The 22112-nt window shown below is 43.8% G+C and overlaps 1 protein-coding gene across 1 annotated transcript in view; it reads right to left on the reverse strand.

Moving 5' to 3' along the window:
* The window catches only part of slc24a5 (solute carrier family 24 member 5), a 54201-nt gene that overhangs the window by 18121 nt on the left and 13968 nt on the right, over positions 1-22112 (reverse strand). Inside the window, exons 4-7 of the mRNA XM_072278172.1 lie at positions 8965-9048; positions 7522-7625; positions 5524-5624; positions 1327-1610 (exon numbers count right to left, since the gene is read on the reverse strand). Coding sequence (XP_072134273.1) covers positions 1327-1610; positions 5524-5624; positions 7522-7625; positions 8965-9048 — 573 coding nt within the window. The remainder of the gene's footprint in view (positions 1-1326; positions 1611-5523; positions 5625-7521; positions 7626-8964; positions 9049-22112) is intronic.

Consider the following 22112-nt stretch of genomic DNA (forward strand, 5'->3'; position numbering starts at 1 on the left):
AAGGCATTTTTAGTGATGATTTTAGTCAGATTTCTTAACTACCAGTGAGCTGTTGCACACGTTTGGTAGCACCATCTTAATTGGAAACCTAACTTTCAAAAAAAAAACATTAGATTGAATTTTAATGCATTATAAGGGGATTGAATATTCTGCAAAGTTTAGTAAATAGAGATGATTAAATTGGAACTGAATATTGACTGTCCTCTAAAGATAGCTGGAAATATGGAATGTTATGTTGAAATTGTACAAGACATTTGTGAGGCCTAATTTGGAGTATTGTGTGTGGTTTTCGTCACTTCCCAAGGAAGGAAGTCAATATGATTGAGAGAGTGTAGAGAAAATTTACAAAGATGTTGTCAGGACAAGTTTGAATAGGTTAGGAGTTTATTCCCTAAAACATAGAAGACTGAGGAGAAATTTGAGAGAGGTATACAAAACTATGAGGGGCATAGACGGGGTAAATGCCAGTAGGCTTTTCCCCACTGACCTTGGGTGAGACTAGAACTAGAGGTCATGGATTAAGGGTGAAAGGTGAAATGATTCAGGGAAACATGAGGGGGAATTTCTTCACTCAGAGGGAGATTAGAACGTAGAACGAGCTGCCAACAGAAGTGGTGGATGTGGGTTTGATTTCAACAGCTAAGAGAAATTTAGATCGGTACATGGATGAGAGGTGTATGAAGGGCTGTGGTCTGGGTGCAGGTCAATGGGATCAGGCAGATTAACAGTTCATCATGGACTAGATGGGGCAAAGGGCCTCCTTTTAAAAATCGTTCCTTGAAAAGAGCAAGAATAACCAGTTGAACTAATGTGTCCTGCAAAATACAGATCATGAAGAAATTGTCTATCCCATTGTACCTGTTCTAGGTAAAGCATGATTTGTGTAACAATAAAAATTACACTAAAAAAACAGGAGTCTGGGTCACTGAAAGTAAGAGTTAAATTCTTGTGCAATTGGCCAGTTGTTTGAAAACAATGGAATCATCACCTAGAATAGCAAGGATATTCGCTATTCTATGGAAAGCATGTTAAGTGTTTTCCAAAATCTCAGCTATGCCTAACAGAGTCCACAAAATCCAATACTTGTGAAGTCTTACACAAACTCTTCAGGGGAGAGGAGTGCAGGGGTGTGTCAAATGATGAGAAAGGTAGGTGTTTAACATTGCATAGATATCAATGCACATTTATATGCAAATTCCTTTGATTGAAACAGACACCATCCACAAAAAAGTGAAACACTTCTTTCTCATTGATAATAAGTTCCTTATTCAAGCAGACATAGAGATGTTAACTACGAATCCATCCAAATGCACATCCTGATTTTACCTTCAGTAATCTCCGAGAGCCCGTGTAAACTGAGAGAGTGTTGGGAATAGCCAGAATCGTCCTGAAAGATCCCACTATCCGATCGAGAACGGCGATATATGAGTGGCCCATTTTTTCCCTGCCAGCCCATTAGCGCCTCTTGCTCATTGCTTTCTTCCATCACTTGTGCCAGGCAAGCACAGCACGGGCTAAACGTTCTTGTTATGTACCGATTAAGTTTCATGTCAAAGCACATGAAAGCAACATATGCTGCATAGATCAGTAACAGAGAAGCACTTTCATACCTTAAAAAAAACAACATTCAAATCAGCACATTAGCTCAAGCACTGTTTTCATTGCCAACGATACGACGGTTAATTAATTTTATTTTTATTTATTAAGTTTAGATATCCAGGACAGTAAAAGGCCTTTGTGGCCCAACTACACCCACGTGACCAATTAACTTACAGACTTGTACAATTTTGGGATGTGGGAGGAAACGAGAGCACCCAAAGCAACACTCACAACATGCTGGAGGAACTCAGCAGGTCAGACAGCATCCGTGGAAACGATCAGTCAACGTTTCGAGCCGGAACCCTTCATCAGGACTGTAGAGGGAAGGGGCAGAGGCCCTATAAAGAAGGTGGGGGGTGGGTGGGAAGGAGAAGGCTGGTAGGTTCCAGGTGAAAAACCAGTAAGGGGAAAGATAAAGGGGTGGGGGAGGGGAAGCAGGGAGGGGATAGGCAGGAAAGGTGAAGAAAGAATAGGGGAAAACACAATGGGTAGTAGAAGGAGGTGAAACCATGAGGGAGGTGATAGGCAGCTGGGGGAGTAGGGCAGAGTGAAATAGGGATAGGGGAGGGGAGGGGGATGGAATTATTCCTTCACCTTTCCTGCCTATCACCTCCTTGCTTCCCCTCCCCCACCCCTTTATCTTTCCCCTTACTGGTTTTTCACCTGGAACCTACCAGCCTTCTCCTTCCCACCCTCCCCCCACCTTCTTTATAGGGCCTCTGCCCCTTCCCCCTACAGTCCTGACGAAGGGTTCCGGCCCGAAACGTCGACTGATCGTTTCCACGGATGCTGCCCGACCTGCTGAGTTCCTCCAGCGTGTTGTGAGTGTTGCTTTGACCCCAGCATCTGCACAGTATTTTGTGTTTACGAGAGCACCCAGAGGAAACCTGCATGATCATGGGGAGAACGTACAAACTTCTTACAGACAGAAGCGGGAATTGAACCCGGGTCACTGGTGTTGCAAATAGCGTTATGCGAACTGCTACTCTGTTCCGCCCCTTTGACCGGTACAGGTGATATTCAATATTTATTATAGTGACCAAAAGTGCAATCATGTTTGTGTTCATTCTCAAGCTTAAAGAGTTTCTAACAGTACGAAACAAAAATAGATAAGCCAGATTCTCATTCCACTTTCAACCAAATTCAAACTCATAGAAGATTTTAGCAACACACATCAAAGTTGCTGGTGAACGCAGCAGGCCAGGCAGCATCTCTAGGAAAAGGTACAGTCGACGTTTCAGGCCGAGACCTTTCATGTCCTGACGAAGGGTCTCGGCCTGAAACAGCGACTGTACCTCTTCCTAGAGATGCTGCCTCGCCTGCTGCGTTCACCAGCAACTTTGATGTGTGTTGTTTGAATTTCCAGCATCTGCAGAATTCCTGTTGTTTGCGTTCATAGAAGATTTTATCTGCTTTGTCAGTTAGTGCGACACTTTTACAGTTCAGGGCATCAGAGTTTGAAGTTCAAGTTCCAGTGTCCTCTGTAGGAAGTTTGTACGTCCTTCCCACGAGTGCGTGAGTTTCCTCTGGGTGGCCCGGTTTCCTCCCAAGGATGTACTAGTTAGCAGGGTACAAACAAGAGAAAAATCTGCAGATGCTGTAAATCCAAGCAACACACACAAAATGCTGGAGGAACTCAGCAGGCCAGGCAGCATCTATTAAAAAAAAAGTATTGTCGACATTTGAGGCCAAAACCGTTCCGTCCTGCCAAAGGATTTTGGCCCGAAACGTTGACAACTCCCTTTTCCACAGATGCTGCCTGGCCTGCTGAGTTCCTCCAGCATCCTGTGTGTGCGTGTGCGCGTGCGTTAGTAGATTAATTGGTCATTGTAAATTGTCTATGATTAGGCTAAAGTTAAATAGGTAGTTGCTGGGTGCCTATCTCAATGGGCCAGAAAGGCCTGTTCTGAACTGTCTCTCTAAGCAAATGAACTGACATTTTTTTTTGGAGGGGGAAGGAAGTTATTCCTGGCCAGATTGTGGGGAAAGGTGGGAGAATCCCGTAGGTTTGATCCTGCACATTGTTAAAAATCTAACCAGCTGAATAAAATGTGGGATGTCAAACAGGAAGGGAGTAAAAGATGATTTAATTTATTAAATTAAAAATCCATCTCTTTGTTGCAATTATTTAGTATCACAGGCTTAGACATTTACAAGCAACTACTGAATTTTAGATGCAGTTCTTTTAAAGATGAAAGGGGAGGAATGTTCATTCTAATTAGAACATGCTTTTGTTGACATGAGAAAATATGATCCAGAGAGCCCAGCTGGATATAGATTAAAGCTCCCCCATACCCCTAGGCTTGGAGAAATTTCTAAAGCTACATTGCTGAAACTTGTACATTTCCACATCATTCATCTTATCCCTTTGTGAATTTAATAGCTTTTGTTCCAAAAATCAAAACTGTTCTCATCTTATTCACAGTCTTTGAATAAGACTCATCCCAACCAAATTTGAAATTGGGTCTTAAGAAGGTGGCACCTTATTAAGACCGGATCAAGTGGTGTAAAGTTTTATCTTGGTAAAAAAAAATATTGGTGTTACTTGGAGGTTTACATGAAGCAAAATAGACTGGTATGTTGTACAGCACCAACACAATACACAAGGTTGATTTGTGCGTGAAATGCCTGAAGTTTTCTAGAGAGGCCACGGCTTTGAATGCGACAGGCTACCCTCAGCCAGTGCCTTTAGACACTGAGGGTTTCATCTTGGCCGATTCACCAGAAAGATCCTGGGTTGAAGGTGGTTGGTAAGACAAAGATTTAAAAAAAACACATCCAATTTATTTTGGGATCAGACAGGTCCACAGGTTAGGATCTTACACTGGAGCAAGGCTAGTTTCAGGGCAAATTAGGTTGGAACTAGCAGAGGTTGATTGGGTGAGCCCATTTGAAAGGAAAGGAATCAATGGCAAGAAAAAAGTGAGATAGCAAGTAGCCAATAACAGCATGTTCCTCTTAGGGTGAAGGATGAACCGGGCAAGTTTGGAGAACCTTGACTTGTGAGATATTGAGTTATAGGGAGAGGATAGCCAGGCTAGATCCTTATTCCTTGGAATGTAGGAGAATGAGAGGCAATCTGATAGAAATTGTTTAAAATTAAGATTATGTGAGTCATAGATAAGGTTAAGAGAGACTAAAATACAGGGGCATAGATTTAGGGAGAGAGGTTAAGATTTAAAAGCGACCCGAGGGGCAACTTTCTCCCCCATGCAGAGGTGAGTACATGGGACAAGATGCCAGAAGAAATGGTACAATGCTATCACCTAAGAGGCAAGTGGACAGGTAAACGCGAGACAGCACTTAGAGCAGGAGCTCCTAACCCGAGGTCTACAGGCCCCTTGCTTAAAGGTAATGGTCCATGGCAAAAAAAAAAGTTGAGAAGCCCTGACTTCGAGGAATATGGGCCGAATGCAGGAAACTGGATCTAGCTGAGTGGGCACTTTGGGCAGCATTGCTTAGTTGCACTGAACGGCCTGTATCCATGAGGTATTTCTCTGACTATCTAATTTGCATGTAGATCAGCATTTATATATAGGCATCCGTTAGTCTCGTGAGACCATGGATTTGTGCCTTGGAAGGTTTCCAGGGCATAGGCCTGGGCAAGGTTTTATGGAAGACCGACAGTTGCCCATGTTGCATGTCTCCCCTCTCCACACAACCGATGTTGTCCAAGGGAAGGGCACTAGGGCCGATACAGCTTGGCACCGGTGTCGTCACAGAGCAATGTGTGGTTAAGTGCCTTGCTCAAGGACACAACACACTGCCTCAGCTGAGGCTCAAACTAGCGACCTTCAGATCACTAGACCGACGCCTTAACCACTTGGCCACATGCCCAACAACAATCAGCATTACGGCTACATATTTAGTGATTAAATAGAGAAATTATATTAAAATTATGTTTAATAGATTGAAAAGTCTTACCAGTGTATCACATTATCGAAGATAATAGCAATTAATGCTACAACGCTGATGGCATAAGCTAAGCAATCCCTCAGCAGTGGCCAGCAAGTCAACTTGCAAACCTGGAAAAGTTTACAAAATTAATGTAGAATATTTCATATGCCTACACAACACTGATGAAAGGGCCTTTTCCCTCAAGACTGCACGATAGTTAACAAATTCATTATTAATGTTAATGATCACTTTAATCTTTCTTCAATTCATTTCCATGATTGGGCTTTTAATCAAGTCCAAGAGCTTAAGAGCAAGTTTCTTTGGGAAGTTATGACATTTGGCATAATTTAAAAAAACACCACACTGATTGTGAAAGATGTATACCAAGCTCATTTATTGCTCCTTTAACTCTATTCCCACACACCCCCTGTTAGGCGGCACACAGAACACTACAGCACAATGCAGGGCTTTTGGCCCATGGTGTCCTACTGATCTTTTAACCTATTGCAAGTTCAATCTAACCCTTCCTTAGAGGGAGGACACGACAGCACAAAAACAGGCCGTTTGGCCAGTCTAATCTGAGCAAGGCTATTATCCTGTCTCATCCTACCAACTTGCACCCAGACCATAGCCATTTCCCTCCCATCCTTCTACATTTCTATTAACATTTCTCTTAAATGTTGAAATCAAACCCGTATCCACCACTCCTTCCCATATAGCCTTTGACTGTCTAGCTTGCATTATTTTTCTCAGCTTCTGCTCCCTCTCCAAGTTTACATCTCCTCTTTTAAAAAATTAACTCTACTATCCTTAGACCACCACCCATCTGCAAACCCCATTGTTCCTCCTTATGTTGAAGACACAAAATTCATGCTGTTCTTTTCAGATGTTTGAACAGGTTTACAGGCCTTCTCGCGTCAAGACTTTACAAAGTCACTGTTCTGATCGTTTAGAAAGCAATTAAAGACAATTTCTCCCTCCTTATTGCCTCCACAGTCACTGATCTGGTTGGCCATGCCATCTGCCTGATAAACCTCAGCACTATTGTCCAGCTGAGTGGGGCCATGCTCAGTGATCCAAGTGTAGCCAGTGCATCTACTTCTCCAGTTCATCCATGCCTGCACATTCGGCTCTGGTGGGCTGCGAGGGTCTTTCCTAATGCTTCTCCTAGTCACCTTCTACACCACTCCAGTGATATCAGCAAACAGTTTACATGTTATCTGATGACAACCAGCTCTACCTCACCACTTTCTCTTCAGGCTCTCTCTTCACACCTCCAACCTGGCAAGTGAGCAGAGACTTCTGGCAAGCAAAAACTGACAACATTTACTGAACATTGAAATCTGACCCACATTCCAGAAGCAGTTCAATTCAATAACTTGGTGGTATATTTGACCCTCTCCCCCACATAATGACAACATCACTACAATTTTCTTCCTCTCATGTGACCAGGACCTCAGCTCCTCTTACGGAAAACCTCATCACACCCTTTTTTTCCAGAACCTACTGTTCTAATAATTTCCTCTCTTGTTCTGCCATCACCATGGATACAGACCGGCAATGGGTTCTGACCAATCAACATTTCTATTTTAAAATCCTCACCTTTGATTTCAAATCCCTTCGTGACCTCAGCCCTCTTCATATCTAATCTCCAGCCCTGCAGAACAATTCTGTCCTGTCAATCATCCCCAGATCTATTTGTTCTACTATTAGTGGCTATGCCTCAATATGTTGATGGCTCAGGCTCAGAGTTTCCCCTAGATCTTGCTTTCTCATTACTCTTTTGGAATCCATTTTAAAACCCACCTCTCTGACTAAGCGTTAGATCTTTGCCTGGTACATCACTATATTTCATTTTGTCATTTAAAAAAAATAGCCCTTTGAAATTCCCTGCAATATTTTTCCACATTACAAATATTAAATAAGTGATTATCAATAGAATTAACATAAGGGTCTTTGAATTTTGACAAGATAATGGTTTAACCTCACCTCATAATTGTCAGTGACATTATTGTATTTACATACCATGGTGGACAACAGCCCACATGCAGCACAGATCCCAAGCAAATTGTAAACTGCAGATCCAACTATCGTACTAATTCCAATATCTCCCTTTGTCACAAAGGCACCTAGGTACAAAGAGTGAGAGATCAAACGGCAAGATTTCCCAATTTAGTATTCTATTAACATGCAGAGCGTAGACAGAACTGCAAGGTTTAATTTGGGACAATCCAAAAGTTTGCTGGTCAAGATAGTTTTAAAAAAGTATTCCTAAATTGAAAGGTGACATCAAGGAGACTTGTACTCATTATCCAACAATGATTGTTGGCACCTTCACAAGAGTGCAAGCATTTTACACAAAGTTGCCTGGAAACTCAAACCTGCAATACTGGTTTTATTCAACTTCTACGTAATTGTCTCCCCCCCGCCCCCCAAAATGAGTGAGCCATGAGAGCATCTGTTTCTAAGTGATTTTTTACAATAGTATAGCAGATAGCAGGATGTTATTACATCTCGGGATGTTGGAGTTCAATTCTGACATTGTCTGTAAGGAGTCTATACATCTTCCACGTGAAATACTTGGGTTTTCTTCGGGTCCTTCAGTTTCCTTTGACAGTCCAAAGATGTGCCTGTTAGTAGGTTAATTGATCATTTACAATTGTCCTGTGATCAGGCTGGGGTTAAATTGGTGGGTTGCTGGGCAGTGTGGCTCAAAGGGCTGGAAGGGCCTATTGCACACTGCATTTCTAAGCAAGTGAAAAATTTTCATTTGGACACACTGACTTCTTGCCAACACTGGACTGACCCCGGTGAAGGTTAATGGTTAGACTTCTGCACTGCTAGTTTGGGAGGCCTCAAGAGAAACAAAATATTTTTACTACGTCTTTAAGGCTGCACTTACATCAACATTGAATTAAGCCAAAACTCTGGCCTACAATTTCTGCTCCTCCTCCTGTCACAGTCACACCATCCCAATAACATCTAAATGCCAATACTGGACTCCCAATCACTTTCTTATTTCCAACCCCACCCCAACATCTCCTAAACAGCCAAGGGGCCCAACACACCAACCTAGGCCTTAAATGCCTTGTAACCCCAGTCGCCAGTCAGCGAAATAAAAAAAAGGCAACACTTAGTTTGTTGTAATTGAAGTTCCACTCAACACAATGGGCTAATGTTTATCAGCTACCTTGAGGATGCAACTGATGCTTTGAGTGCAAGTAACTTCAAATAATGGTAAAAGTGTTTAAAAATATCTTCACAATCCTTTGAAGATAAAATTGATAATGCTAACATTAAATATAGATGATTCAAGGTATTCAGTTAACACTGAAGTCACACTCAGACTGATGGAAGTGACCAGAGAGTATAATAGGAACACATTTTTTGTGTGTTCCAATTGTGCTCATTGTGTTCCAAATAATATTAATGACTATTTTTTTTTTAAAAAAGGATAATAGATCTTACCAAGAAAAGACGTGACTAGTTCAGGTGCAGAGCTTCCGGCTGCCATAAATGTTGCTCCAGCAACATCCTGAGAAAGACCAAGTCCTGACAATTACAAATACTGTTATATTATCAGAATTCAAGGATTATTTAAATGAAGCTTGCTGAATCATTACAAAAAGATTGTATACAATAATCAAGTACCAGGAGATAGAGATCTGCTAAGTGTGCCCACAGAAAAATAATCTCAGGGTTGTATTGAATTGAATTGACTTTATTACTTACATCCTTCATATGCACGAGTAAAAATCTTTATGTTACATCTGTCTAAATCTGCAATTTATAGTAATTTATAATAAATAGTATGTACAACAGGACAGTCAACATAACATAGAAATACAGTTGTGTCAACATGAATTAATCAGTCGGATGGCCTGGTGGAAGAAGCTGTCCTGGAGCCTGTTGGTCCTGGCTTTTATGCTGTGGTATCATTTCCCGAATGGCAGCAGCTGGAACAGTTTGTGGTTGGGGTGACACAGGTCCCCAATGATCCTTCGGGCCATTTTTTTTAAAAAAACACACACCAGTCTTTGTAAATGTCCTGAGTAGTGGGAAGATCACATCTACAGATGCGCTGGGCTGTCCGCACCACTCTCTGCAGAGTCCTGTGGTTAAGGGAGGTACAGTTCCCATATCAGGCAGTGACACAGCCAGTCAGGGTGCTCTCAGTTGTGCCCCTGTGGAAAGTTCTCAGGATTGGGGTGACATTAGGATATGTGGTGACCTGTACAGTGGGTACTCCGATAATAAACTTTACTTTGAACTGTGATACACCAGAACCCTGTCATGGACAATCCCAAGCGGGGCTAGCAACCCAATCCTTTAAAAACTCAGAGCAACAGGAACACTAACAGAAGATCCGAAGAGCTCACCTCCAAGATAGGAAGGATACATGAAGATAAGACAAGACAAAGGAACAGAAGTAGGCCATTCGGCCCATCGAGTCTGCTCCACCATTTTATCATGAGCTGATCCATTCTCCCATTTAGTCCCACTCCCCCGCCTTCTCACCATAACCTTTGATGCCCTGGCTACTCAGATACCTATCAATCTCTGCCTTAAATACACCCAATGACTTGGCCTCCACTGCCACCCGTGGCAACAAATTCCATAGATTCACCACCCTCTGGCTAAAAAAATTTCTTTGCATCTCTGTTCTGAATGGGCGCCCTTCAATCCTTAAGTCATGCCTTCTTGTACTAGACTCCCCCATCACGGGAAACAACTTTGCCACATCCACTCTGTCCATGCCTTTCAACATTCGAAATGTTTCTATGAGGTCCCCCCTCATTCTTCTAAACTCCAAGGAATACAGTCCAAGACTGGACAAATGTTCCTCATATGTTAACCCTCTCATTCCCGGAATCATTCTAGTGAATCTTCTCTGCACCCTTTCCAATGTCAGCACATCCTTTCTTAAATAAGGAGCCCAAAACTGCCCACAATACTCCAAGTGAGGTCTTACCAGCACCTTGTAGAGACTCAACATCACATCCCTGCTCCTATACTCTACTCCTCCAGAAATGAATGCCAACATTGCATTCACCTTCTTCACCACTGACTCAACCTGGAGGTTATCTTTAAGGGTATCCTGCACAAGGACTCCCAAGTCCCGTTGCATCTCAGAACTTTGAATTCTCTCCCCATTTAAATAATAGTCTGCCATTTATTTCTTCTGCCAAAGTGCATAACCATACACTTTCCAACGTTGTATTTCATTTGCCACTCCTTTGCCCATTCTTCCAATCTATCCAAGTCTCTCTGCAGACTCTGTTTCCTCAGCACTACTGTCCCCTCCACCTATCTTTGTGTCTTCAGCAAACTTAGCCACAAAGCCATCTATTCCATAATCCAAATCGTTGATGTACAATGTAGAAAGAAGCAGCCCCAACACGGACCACTGTGGAACACTGCTGGTAACCAGCAGCCAACCAGAATAAGATCCCTTTATTCCCACTCTCTGTTTCCTGCCAATCAGCCAACGCTCTATCCACGTATGTAACTTTCCCGTAATTCCATGGGCTCTTATCTTGTTAAGTAGCCTCATGTATGGAACCTTGTCAAAGGCCTCCTGAAAATCCAAATATACAACATCCACTGCATCTCCCTTGTCTAGCCTACTTGTAATTTCCTCAAAAAAATTGTAGTAAGTTTGTCAGGCAGGATTTTCCTTTAAGAAAACCATGCTCAGTTCTGCCTATCTTGTCATATGCCTCCAGGTACTCCGTAACCCCATCCTTGACAATCGACTCCAACAACTTCCCAACCACCAATGTCAAGCTAACAGGTCTATGATTTCACACACTCAGGTGGGAGGAACAAAGATGAAGCCACACCCAGGTTGGAGGAACAAAGATTAAGCCACACTCAGGTTGGAGGAACAACACCTTATATTCTGTCTGGGTAGCCTCCAACCTGATGGCATGAACATCGACTTCTCTAACTTCCGCTAAGGTCCCACCTCCCCCTCGTACCCCATCTGTTACTTATTTTTATGCACACATTCTTTCTCTCACTCTCCTTTTTCTCCCTCTGTCCCTCTGAATATACCTCTTGCCCATCCTCTGGGTCTCCCCCCCCTTGTCTTTCTTCCCAGACCTCCTGTCCCATGATCCTCTCGTATCCCCTTTTGCCTATCACCTGTCCAGCTCTTGGCTCTATCCCTCCCCCTCCTGTCTTCTCCTATCATTTTGGATCTCCCCCTCCCCCTCCAACTTTCAAATCCCTTACTCACTCTTCCTTCAGTTAGTCCTGACGAAGGGTCTCGGCCTGAAACATCGACTGCACCACTTCCTACAGATGCTGCCTGGCCTGCTGCGTTCACCGGCAACTTTGATGTGTGTTGCTTCTATAATTTTCTTTTTGCTTCCTTGCCCCCTTCTTAAATAGCGGAGTTACATTTGCAATCTTCCAGTCCTCCAGAACCATGCCAGAATCTATTGACTTTTGAAAGATCATTGCTAATGCTTCCGCAATCTCCACAGCTACTTCCTTCAGAACACGAGGGTGCATTCCATCTGGTCCAAGAGATTTATCTACCCTTAGACTATTCAGCTTCCTGAGTACCTTCTCTGTTGTAATTGTGACTGCGCACACTTCTCTTCCCTGCCACCCTTGAGTGTCTGGTATACTGCTGATATCTTCCTCAGTGAAGACTGATGCAAAATACTTGTTCGGTTCCCCCGCCATCTCTTTATCTCCCATCACAATTTCTCCAGCATCATTTTCTATCGGTCCTATATCTACTCTCACCTGTCTTTTACTCTTTATATACTTGAAAAAGCTTTTAGTATCCTCTTTGAGATTATTTGCTAGCTTCCTTTCATAGTTCATCTTTTCCCTCTTAATGACCTTCTTAGTTTCCTTTTGTAAGCTTTTAAAAACTTCCCAATCCTCTGTCTTCCCACTAACTTTTGCTTTCTTGTATGCCCTCTCCTTTGCTTTAACTTTGGCTTTGATTTCTCTTGTCAACCACAGTTGCATCCTTTTTCCATTCGAAAATTTCTTCTTTTTTGGAATATATCTGTCTTGCACCTTCTTCACTTCTTGCATAAACTCCAGCCACTGCTGCTCTGCTGTCCTTCCCACTAGTATCTCTTTCCAGTCAACTCTGGCCAGTTCCTCCCTCATGCCACTGTGATTTTCTTTACTCCACTGAAATACTGACACATCAGATTTCGGCTTCTCTTTTTCAAATTTCACAGTGAACTCAATCATGTTATGATCACTGCCTCCTAAGTGTTCCTTCACCTCAATCTCTCTAATCACCTCCGGTTCATTACACAATACCCAATCCAGTACAGCCGATCCCCTAGTGGGATCAACAACAAGCTGTTCTAAAAAGCCATCTCGCAGACATTCTACAAATTCTCTCTCTTGAGATACAGTGCCGACCTGATTTTCCCAATCCACTCGCATGTTAAAATCCCCCACAATTATCATAACACTTCCCTTCTGACAAGTCTTTTCTATTTCCTGTTGTAATTTGTAGTCCACATCACTGCAGCTGTTTGGAGGCCTGTATATAACTGGGGTGTATGGGGTGTCAGGGAGGGGTAGCACCTCTGGTGGGGGAACATGTCGCGTCCTTTTCAGGGCGGTTAGTCCACTTTTGGTCCCCACCTGGCACTCAGCTCTCACCTGTGGCTCCCCGTAGCTGTTTGCATGCGACAGCGGCCACACCCCAGGCAACGGCTACGACAAGCCGGCTAAACCAGGTGAGGGTAGCTGACGGGTCTCAAACCCTCGGTGTGATAGGGAGTTGTCTATCCCAGCATGTGAAGACAGACTCCGGCAGATTGAGCGGACGAGACCAATGGAAGGTCCAACGGTCAAGAAGGCGGTCTCTGCAAGCGTCGTGGAACGTGTAGAGCAGGACAAGACACAGAAGACGTCCTGGTCATCCACTGCACCTAGTCCCATCTCCAGCCGTCTCGACTCTATCTTGCCACTGGATCCAGATGGGAATTGGGAAGAGAGAGTGAGGCTGACGCTGCGCAACTCTCCCTCACTTAAATCCAAATCACGCGCTATTCTCGACACCATCATAATGGTGTTGAGGTCCTCATCGACTCCAACGATGGACGAACAACCAACCAACCATATAACTGCCATCAGGGTCCTTTTACCCCTGCGATTTCTTAGCTCAACCCATAAAGACTCTGCACCTTCCGATCCTATGTCACCTCTTTCTAATGATTTGATATCATTTCTTATCAATAAAGCCACGCCTCCCCCTGTGCCTAGCTGTCTATCCTTCTGATGCACCGTGTATCCTTGGACGTTCAGCTCCCAGAGACATGCATCCTTTAGCCACGTCTCAGTGATGGCCACAATATCATACCTGCCAATCTGTAGCTGTACAACAAGATTATCCACCTTATTCCTTATGTTGCGTGCATTTAAGTATAACACCTTAAGACCAGTATTTGCTTTGATTGCACTGCAACTTTACTGCAGATAGGCTACATCTGGGGACAACTCAAAAGACAGGCCAAGGACAGAGGACTGGTGAGTTGCTGCTGGCAGCCTATGCCTCAGTTGCGGGGTGGTGGGTAGAAATAACGGATACAGCAAGCCTTCAATCCTTAAACTAAGCTTTACACTGCATTACAATGAGAGTTCTATGAACCACAGAACAGACATCATGATCATCCCAAAGGTCCTAGTTAAGTACAAATGCATTCCAAAATAAGGATTATGAAATTCTGCAGCCACATTTTAATTCAAAGCAAAATTGACATTTCATTTTCAACTCAGCCCCAGTAGTCAGCAGTCTACATGCTGAACAACATCAAAACTTTTGGAAAACACATTTTTATTGGAACCTATTTGGTTTCTTGGAGAGTTCAAACACCAATTATAAGTACTCCAAAGAAGAAAATTTTAGCTGGCTGAGAATGCTGCACATAGTCTGACATACGAACGGGAACAAAAACCGCATTGAAATCTTTCTTCATGAGATGTAAAGCCTCACATTCCCTGAAGGCAAAAAAGTATGTAAGATCTAAAAGTTAAATTGTTGGGCATTCAACTCCAGTGATCTGTAAATCTTAAATTGGTGCAAGCTATTTGAGAGAGACCATGCATAAAATTCAATTGTGATACATAATTTTTGAAAAAACAACTTCATAATTATACACAATTCAGAAATGAAATCCTAAACATTCTAAGCTACAAAAGCTTCAATTCAAAAGTGAGTTTCATTCTCTTGATCCAGTTTGCTTTAACCAGACATCTGGATAAAAGATATTGCCAGTTTAAAGTTACCAATATACACACTGGTGTAGATAAGCTGTGTCACTTGTGGCAATCCCAGTGCTGCTCAGGCAACATCTATGGAGAAGAATAAAAAGCAGATGTTTAGACCATAAGACCATAAGACCATAAGACAAAGGAGCAGAAGTCAGCCATTCGGCCCATCGAGTCTGTTCCACCATTTTATCATGAGCTGATCCATTCTCCCATTTAGTCCCACTCTCCTGCCTTCTCACCATAACCTTTGACGCCCTGGCTACTCAGATACCTATCAATCTCTGCCTTAAATACACCCAATGACTTGGCCTCCACTGCTGCCTGTGGCAACAAATTCCATAGTTTAAAGCCGAGACCTTTCTTCAGGACTGGAAAGGAAGGGGGAAAGATGCCAGAATAAGGTGGTGGGGAGAGGGGGAAGAGGTACAAGCTAAAAGGTGATAGGTGAAACTAGGTGAGAGGGAAGGTGGGGGAGGGAGGCATGAAGTGAAAAGCTGGGAGGTGATATGTGAATAAATAGGAATCTGAAAGGAGAGAAGAGTAGACCATGGGAGAAGTGGAAGGAAGGGCACCTGAGGAAGGCAATAGACAGGTGAGGAGAAGAGAAGGGGTAGAGGGGAGATGAATGGAAAACTAGAGGAGGGGGAGGGGAAGTAATTACTGGAAGCTCAGAAAAAAAAAGTCAGTGATCTCCATCCACCTACCTTTCCCCTCGCCTGGTTTCACCGATCATCTTCTAGCTCGTACTCCTTCCTCTCCCTCCCACCTTCTTATCCTGGCTTCCTCCCATTTCCTTTCCTGTCCTGGTGAAGGGTCTCGGCCCAAAACATCAACTCCTTATTCCCCCCCATGGACGCTGCCTGACCTGCTGAGTTCCTCCAGCATTTTGTGCACGCCACCCTGGAGTTCCCTCTGCAGAGACCCTTGTATTGTTGATTCACTCTTCAATGCCATCCTTACTGTAAATAGCAAAGGCACTTCAGGTGACACGGTATAATGTTATAAAGCAGGCCAGGTTAGCAAGCCCCTTCTGCAAAACAGCAGAAAATTTACAACTAGCAAAGTCACAAGTTTTGCTGCCTGTCAATGTTGGGTTGAATGCAAACAAATATTCTTTAATTCAAACATTTATAAAAAGTCAATGGCACAATTAAAATTTAATTATTAAAAAGCACACAAAAAGAAAGCTATTAACGTTAAACCAAGGAATTATACTATTTTGTAATTAATTTTATCTGTTTCCCTTTTAGCTGTTCCTTTCTGTTCAAGTTGGTCAGCATGCCATTTCTGCAAAACATTCTAACTTGGCCTCAATCAGCACAAACTATTTCCTGTATGACCACTAGGCATTTCAGCAAATCCCTGCTTTGTCATTGAACTGAGTGCAGCTGGAATGTAGACAACAGAGCACACTCCAAGACTTCCACATTCATGGAGGAGTCTAGAACATCCCAATATTTCTGTGGTAAAATGCCAATTTGATTTCGGATATTGCAAGGAGCATCACTGGAATTAATGGCAAAACAACCAAGCTATTTAAAACAACACACATCAAAGTTGCTGGTGAACGCAGCAGGCCAGGCAGCATCTGTAGGAAGAGGTGCAGTCGATGTTTCAGGCCGAGACCCTTCGTCAGGACTAATTCCTGTTGTTCAAGCTATTTAAAAGATTCTTTAAAACATCAAATCGATTTAAAGCACAGTACTGTTCTAACATCTTGGGCACCCTAATTTTTTTTAAATATAAATTTTGTTTTTGATGTTTTTTTTGTCTTCTGCACTAGTGTGTCAGTAGAAAGGAAAAGCTAATTTAGATTTCTAAATGCAAGCATGAGGAAATCTGCAGATGTTGGAAATTCAAGCAACACACACAAAATGCTGGTGGAACGCAGCAGGCCAGGCAGCATCCATAGGAAGTAGTATAGTCAACGTTTCGGACAGAGACCCTTTCGTCAGGACAAGGTGGTAAAACTGGGGGAGGGGGAGGGGGTGAAGAGCTGAGTGGTTGATTGGTGAAAGAGATAAAGGGCAGGAGAAGGGGGAATCTGATAGGAGAGGACAGAAGGCCATGGAAGAGGGAGGAGCACCAGAGGGAGTAATAAGCAGATAAGGTGAGAGGCGGAAATGGGAATGGGGAATGGTGAATGGCCGGGGGAGGGCATTACTGGAAGTTCAAGAAATAGATGTACGTGCTTTCAGATTGGAGGCCACCCAGACGGAATACAAGGTGTTGCTCCTCCAACCTGAGCATGGCCTCATCACAGCAGCAGAGGAGGCCATGGACTGACTTGTCGGAATGGGAAGTAGAATTGAAGTGGGTGGCATTGGGAAATCCTGCTTCTTTTTTTTTGCAGAGCGTAGGTGCTTGATGAAGTGGTCTCTAATCTACGTCAGATATCCCCAAGATACAGGAGGCCACACTGGGAGCACTGGACACTGCATATGACCCCAACAGACCCACAGGTGAAATGTCACCTCACCTGGAAGGATTGTTTGGAGCTCTGAATGGTAGTGAGAGAGGAGGTGTAGGGGCAGGTGTAGCACTTGTAGCACTTGTTCTGATTGGAAGGATAAGTGCCAGGAGGGAGATCAGTGGGGAGGGATGAATGGACAAAGAATGGATGTGGAAAACAGAAAGTGGGGTGGGGGAGGGAGGGAAAGATGTGTTTCGTGATGGGATACCGTTCGAGATGGCGGAAATAATGGAGAATTATTTGCTGGACGCAGAGGCTGGTGGGCGAGTACAAGAGAAATTTTATCCCTTGTGGGGTGAATGGGGTGAGGGCAGATGCATGTGAAACGGAAGAGATGCGGGTAAGATCTGTGTTGATGGTGGAGGAAGGAAAGCCTCTTTCTTTGAAGGAGGACATCTCCTTAGGTCTGGAATGAAAAGCCTCATCCTGAGAGCAGATGCGGTGGAGACAGAGGAACTGAGAGAAGGAGATGGCACTTTTTACAAGTTGCAGGTTGGGAAGAGGTTTAGTCCAGGTAGCTGTGAGAGTCCATGGGTTTATAAAAGATATCAGTAGATAAACTATCTCCAGAGAGAGAGACACACACACACACACACACACACACACACAAAGATTGAGAGAGGAGAAGGTGGCGTTGGAAATGGACCAGGTAAATTTGCAGGAAGGGTGGAAGTTGGATGCAAAATTGATGAGCTTCATGTGGATGCAGGAAGCAGCACCAATACTGTCATTGATGTAGCGTAGGAAAAGTTGGGGAGTGATACTAGAGTTTGCTTGGAACATAGACTGAGTCACGTAGCCGACAAAACGTTAAGCATAGGTGGGATCCACACAAGTGCCTACAACTACACCTTTTGTTTGAAGGAAATGGGAAGAGCCGAAGGAGAAATTATTGAGCGAGCATCAGTTTCCAACAAACAGAGGAGAGTGGTGGTGGAGGGGAACCAGATGGGTCTGGTGTCCAGAAAGCGAAGAGCTTTAAGGTCTTCCTGATGGGGGATGGAGGTGTATAGGGACACGATTACTTTGTAGGTATATAGCCAAAGATAACAAGCAGGTGCTAATGATCAATGACATAATGAGTTGAATGAACTAAACTGATCAACAGTTGTAGAAAGGATCAAACTAGGTGAAGAACAACCAACCCAAAAGGCGAGGGTGTGGCAGATGCGTCAGCTTAATCATCAAATCATCAATTCTTAAACCTGATTTATACGTCTGCGTCAACACGACGCCGTAAGTACTGCGTCGCCACAAACCCTACGCAAAGCCGACATGGATCCCTACACCAGAGCCTGCGTTGCTGCGACGCGCACCTCTCCCAAAATGTAACCGTGAGTCGCAGCAACGCAGACCGTAAGGAATGTGATTGGTCCGCTTGGTAGCATCGCATTTCATCCTACGCTGCAGGAACCTCCCATTGGGCGACTGAAGGGCAGGGAAGGAACTCTGGCTGCAATGCTTTCTGTAAAGCTTTACAGACCTCCGAAATTATAGAGGACACATTTTGCTTTTACGAAAAAAGACGCTCGCTTCTTGTTTACCCTGAGAACGACTACCATGACCCCATGACTATGAAGCCTTGCACAGGCAGGTGTGTGCGCATGCGTGACGTGCGCGAATTGCAGAGCGACGCAGACACACCAACGCACAAGTATAAATGCTCATAACGCGCGTAAATCACTTGCGTAGGTTACGGCGTCGAGTTAACACAGAAGTATAAATCAGGCTTTACACCGTGGCAAGAGTGAGCAAAGCAACAAGGTGGTCATCCTGCATCAACAACATGTTTTCCCCAAGCAGAAACTTCTTGGCAAACTGGAGTTAAGGTGTGTTGTCCAATCTCTTCTGAAGAAGCACAAAGAAACGGGAAGGTTGAGGACCAGAAACGTAACGGCTGGCCATGGAAGCCAAGTGCAGCAGATGAGGGATACATCAAACTGATGTCCCTCCTAAATTGGACCAAGTCCAGCACTGCTATCAGCTCTGAACTCAGAAACCACTGGTACCTTAGTACACCCCTCTGCAGTCCAGAGAGGTCTTGTCAGAAGTTGTCCTCATGGAAGAGTTGCTGCCAAAAAGCCATTCCTCCTGTTATGTACCCCGTAACTGGGTTGCCAAACCAGCAGAAATGGACCACTTAGTTGGAGTCTGGATTACTGGAACTAAGAAAGTTTTATTAAAGAAATAAGTAACACAGTACTCTAATCGTAAGGATATGAATGCAACAGATTAGCAATGATAAAACACACACGTACACAGAACTAGGGTAATAGGAATCAAACAAGCTTTATCGCAGTCTAGGGGTAAAATGATCAGTCTCAAGTGACGCAGAGTTCAGTTCAGCTTAGGACAGTTCGCAGTAATCGCTGTTGTGCTGTTGGAGAGAGAGAGAGGGAGATATGCAAATTCTGATTCAAACAGACCTTTGTTCTTTGCAGTTAGCTTTTGGGCGAACCCTTTTATGTCTTCTGTGGTCACCGACTGTGACCCCTCCGTTCTGGATACGACCGTTCTTCCGCGGTGAAGCCGGCACCCAGGCAAGGGCGGACACACACACCAGGTTCCCGCCGATCGTACCTTTTCACCCTGTGCATCTATGGTCGGTTTCCATGACCAGACCTCCAAACTCACACCAACTTGTGGGGGCACACCGCTTTTCCAGGGTCTCGTTATCTCGTGATCTCGTGGTGCCTGTCGTGCCTTAGTGAACCTGTTCTTTTTATCCCCCTGCTGGGGTATCGCCTGTCCATCAAACTTCAAACAGTTCAGGTTCAAAGCAATCGGTCTGTCAATACTTGGACTGGTGTCTCGTTCCGTTATCTCTCTCTCCTCTCTCATTAACATTTTGAATGTTTCTCCATTGTCTCACTTATTTCATTAGCATCAATCTTCTGATAACTTGGTTTTTCGTCACACTCCAAAAAGAGGAAACAAAGCCAATAGACTCACCTATGCACAAAAAGTGGACTGGGATACTGAACAAAGGCAGAAGTGGTCTGGACTGACGAGTCAAAATTTGAAATTTTTGCCTCAAGCAGGAGGTAGTTTGTCCTTTGGAGGGGCTGGAGAGCGCTACACGGACGAGTGTCAGCAGCTAACAGCGGAGGTTCCCTGCAGGTTTGGGTCTGCATTTCTGCAAATGGAGTTGGTGATCTGGTCAGAACGTATGGAATTCTCAATGCTGAGAAGTACAAGCAGATTTTTCCTGATGGAATTGTGTGATGGATGAGGCGTCTAATCGATCTCAACTTCACTCTGCAGCAGGCTGATGACCTCAGACACACAGGCAAATTCATGAAGAACTGTCTTCAGTGAAAAGAACGAGGAGTTATGCTACAGGTGGTACGACCTCCACAGAGCCCCGATCTCAACAACCTGGAGGCTGTCTGGGATTATCTGGAGACAGAAGCAAGCTTGACAACCAAATACTGCAGAAGAACTGTGGCAAATTCTCCAAGATGCTTGGAACAACCTACCAGCCGATTTTCTTTTAAAACTGCATGACAGTGTAACTGAGATGATTCATGCAATTTTAAAGGTAAAAAGTGGTCACACCAAATATTGATTTGATTTAGTATTTTTAAAAAATCCTTTACTGCTCTTTATAGTAATTTTGATATTTAGAAATTTTTCATTATTTTTGAAAGCATCTTCTCTTTGCAGATTGTTTTTTTAAAAAAATAGCATGTGCCCAAGCGGTTTGCAAAATACTTTCTTTTGAAAAGAGGGTGAAAAATGGTTAAACGGACACATTCTAGAGCTTTGAGCTTGGGTAACTGTTGCTTTAATTGGAGGAGGTTAAGACTCTAAACCAACGCCTGTAGGAGATTCAATAGTTTGAAAGTGCATTTATTATCAAAGAATGTATAAAAAAAGCAACCATGAGATTTGTTTGCTTACAGCCAGTCACAAAGCAAGGAACCCAATTAAAAAGACCAACCACCCCAATGCCCACAGAGAAAGAAAAACACAAATCGTGCAAACAATAGAAGCAAGCAACAGCATTCTGAGCCATATTGAGTCCTTGGATCCAAATCTCCACAGCAACCTGGAGTAGGCCCAAAGCAGGGCAAATCGCCACAAAGATCACAGACACGAAGCACAGCAGCCGGGTGCAGTCTCACAGCCCTAGTGTCATGGAGAGGGAAGCCCCCAGACAATCTGGGCCGGCATTTAAATTGTCCACACCTCACAGCAGGACCCAGGCCCCACTGCTGGAAAATCACCCTGGGCCTAGATTTTGCTGCCAAAGGAGCCGATCTTGACCTCTCCAAATCAGCTTGGTACCCGAAGTGACCCAACTTCATTGGACTCTTGACACCCTGCCTTTCCAGTCTATATGGGCCCGCATTTAGATTGTGCCTCGCTGTGGTGAGTCGCTCCAGGACTTGAGCATGCCACTTATCAATTTGTTTCGGACCTGGATTTCACTGCTGAGGAAGCCATTCTCAATGTCTCCACTTTGGCTCGGCGTTTAGAGTGATCCACGCTCGTACCTGGGTTGGTTAGACGGTTATTGGAATTCCTCTGTCCTGTCTTCTCCCCTCCAAATCATTCACTCCAACCAACATGGCTCCAACCCCAAGTATGTCGCTTTTGCAGCGCACCAGTGGAGCCCATCCTGCGAATTCACTTTGCCTTTGCTTGCTTCTTCACTTCTTGCAGTGATAGTTTACCGCAATTAATCTAATCTAATCTACTTCATAATCTAATCTAATAATCTAATTTCTTAAAAAAGTTATTAATAGTTTTAAATTGAATTCCCATGGGTGATATGAACAAAAAAAAAATCAGTCCACAAGTTATTGGAGCAGAATTAGGCCATTCAGCCCATCAAGTCTGTTCTGCCATTCGATCTTGGCTGACATTTTCCCTCTTG

This window comes from Mobula birostris, chromosome 14, assembly GCF_030028105.1.
Source record: "Mobula birostris isolate sMobBir1 chromosome 14, sMobBir1.hap1, whole genome shotgun sequence".
In the NCBI taxonomy this organism is placed as follows: Eukaryota; Metazoa; Chordata; class Chondrichthyes; order Myliobatiformes; family Myliobatidae; genus Mobula; species Mobula birostris.